This window comes from Otolemur garnettii, unplaced genomic scaffold (genome assembly GCF_000181295.1).
Source record: "Otolemur garnettii isolate 467f Iridium unplaced genomic scaffold, OtoGar3 scaffold00050, whole genome shotgun sequence".
Classification (NCBI taxonomy): Eukaryota; Metazoa; Chordata; class Mammalia; order Primates; family Galagidae; genus Otolemur; species Otolemur garnettii.
The window spans coordinates 9,995,477-9,998,174 of record NW_003852445.1 but is presented as its reverse complement, the minus strand read 5'-3'; the positions used below and the strand labels follow the sequence as shown (position 1 = coordinate 9,998,174).

Genomic DNA, 2,698 nt, shown 5'->3' with positions numbered 1-2,698 from the left:
AAAAAGGAATAAAGGAGAAGGAATGATAGAAATTACTCAGTGTGGTGTCTGGCATGTGGTAACACCTCAGCTAACGTGAACCCTGGCCTCCTTCCTTCCTTCTGCAGGAACTTCCATGTCTGGAACGAGTGCTGGATGATCCGGAAAGATCTCCCACCAGGCTACAATGGGTGGCAAGTTCTGGACCCCACACCCCAGCAGACTAGCAGTGGTGAGTGCGGCCACTGGGACGGGTTCCAGGCTCTGTGGGAAGGTGGGAGGGCCGGTTAGGATGACTTGCCATGTGGGCAGGAGGCCAAAGAGGAGCAGTGTCTCCACACTTTACCCTCTTTTGGAAGTTGTAGCAGGACTCTAACCCTGCCACTGACAGTGGAGCCACCTGGATGAGTCATGTAATTTTCCCACCTGTAAAGGGGGGAAGATGATAATTGTCACTCCACAGGGAGGTGGTGAGGGTTAGATGAATGAATGGGAACAAAAGTGCTTGGTAAACTACAGGGCCCTGCACAGGTAAGAGTCAGCAGCACCAGTGCCCACACCATTGCCCCACCTCCCCAGCCATGATCAGCTGTCCCTGGCCCCCATGTCAGCAGCCGTCTTCTAATTCCTGTTGCCACTCCAGGGCTGTTCTGCTGTGGTCCTGCCTCTGTGAAGGCCATCAAGGAGGGGGAGGTCCACCTGCCCTATGACACCCCTTTTGTGTATGCGGAGGTGAATGCCGATGAAGTCATTTGGCTCTTCAGGGGTGGCCAGGCCCAGGAAATCCTGGCCCACAACACCAGTTCCATCGGGAAGGCCATCAGCATCAAGATGGTGGGGTCAGACCAGCGCCAGGACATCACCAGCTCCTACAAGTATTCAGAAGGTGCCTGGGCCCTGGGCATTCGGGGAGGGGGCTGGTGTAATCTCTTTGGGGCTGCCCCCCAGCTGAGGTGGCTCCAGGTTGAAGCCATTACCATCTAATCACATCTTCCTCGTGGCAAACTCCCAGAGTATGTAGCCCTAGGGTAGTGCTGCCAGATTCAGTAAATAAAAATTCAGAGTGCCCAGTTAAATTTGAATTCCAGATAAACAAGCATTTTGTTACAACAATGTCCTAAACGTTGTATGCCACATACTTATACCAAAAAGTATTCACTGTTTATCTGATGTTCAAATTTAACTGGTTATGATTTTTAATATAAATATGTTCCAAATAGTGCATGTGACATTGTTTATCTGAAATTTAAATTTAATTTGATGTCCTAGATTTTATCTGGGAACTCTTTCCCATCTTCCTATGTCCGTGGCAGTATGGTGGCAGCAAGGGGAGGGGTGAATGCTCAGGAGGGACGGGCCCGGTGTCCCCATGGAGAGTGCTCGGGTGGTGTCAGGCTGCCTGAGTACTCAGCCAGGCTCTGTGTGTTCCAGCTGTGTAAACCTGGACACAGTTTACCATCCCTGTGCCCCCATCTCTTCATCTGCAAAATGGGATAACAGTACCTCAGAGGACTGTCATGTGGGTTAAATGAGTTAATCACAGAGGGCACTGGAAGCAGACTTCTGGCACATAGTAACTGCTCTAGAGAAGTCCACACAGGAGGTTAAGTGTGAAATCAGCCTCAAAGTTGAGTAGCCCCCAAGGGCAAAAGAGGAAGATCTATTTTAAAGGTCTAAAGAATCAGGATGGGCTTAGCGCCTGTGGCTCAAGTGGCTAAGGCGCCAGCCACATACACCTAAGGTGGCAGGTTTGAATTCAGCCCGGGCCCACCAAACAACAATGATGGCTGCAACCAAAAAAATAGACGGGCATTGTGGCGGGCACCTGTGGTCCCAGCTACTTGGGAGGCAGAGGCAGAAGACTCGCTTGAGCCCAGGAGTTGGAGGTTGTTGTGAGCTGTGATGCCACGGCACTCTACCCAGGGGGACAGCTTGAGGCTCTGTCTCAAAAAAAAAAAAAAAAAAAAAGAATAAGGATGAGGATGCTGGGGTGGGAGAGAAGCCTCCAGCTTCAGTGATGATGATAGTGATGATGGTGGCAATATTGATGACAAGGAATGGTGCTGAGCGCTTACCTTCAGAACTCACTTAACCCAACCATTTTTGACAACACTCTGAAACAAGCAAATATCATCCCTGTTTGTTCCAGAGGGTTCCAGAGAACGTGACCGAGCACGAGAGATTAAGGGACTGTGGTAGAGTCAGGATTTGAACCTGGACCTGAGCAATGCCCACGTTCTCAGCCATGAGGCTGCGCCCCTCCCTATGCTGCTATTGGCATGGTTGGAAGTGGGGAGGGGGCTGGGAGATGCTGAGTGGCTTCTCCTAAAGGTCTTGGGTCCTCTCCACCCCTCACCATCACGTCTTTCCCTTCTCTCCTTTCTGCCAGGATCCCCTGAGGAGCGATCTGTATTTATGAAGGCCTCCCGAAAAATGCTGGGCCCAAAAAGAACCTCTTCACCCTTCCTGGATCTCCTGGGATCTGGGGATCTTGTGGCTCAGCCAGTGCAGCTGCAGCTTCACCTGGCCAGGACGCCCGAGTGGGGCCAGGACCTACTGCTGACACTGCTCATTCGGAGGGTACCACACAGAGCCCACCCTCAGGGTCCCCTCCGACTGGTGGTGCGGTTCTGTGCACAGGCCCTGCTGCATGGCGGTGGCACCCACGGGCCCCTGTGGAGGCACATGATGCAACTGAACCTGGACTCTGGGAAGGGTG

General features: G+C 52.2%; 1 protein-coding gene across 1 annotated transcript in view; it reads left to right on the top strand.

Moving 5' to 3' along the window:
• TGM7 (transglutaminase 7) overlaps positions 1 to 2,698 on the top strand; it is a 17,544-nt gene that overhangs the window by 10,107 nt on the left and 4,739 nt on the right. The window contains exons 7-9 of the mRNA XM_023514259.1: positions 108 to 211; positions 623 to 865; positions 2,369 to 2,695. Coding sequence (XP_023370027.1) covers positions 108 to 211; positions 623 to 865; positions 2,369 to 2,695 — 674 coding nt within the window. The remainder of the gene's footprint in view (positions 1 to 107; positions 212 to 622; positions 866 to 2,368; positions 2,696 to 2,698) is intronic.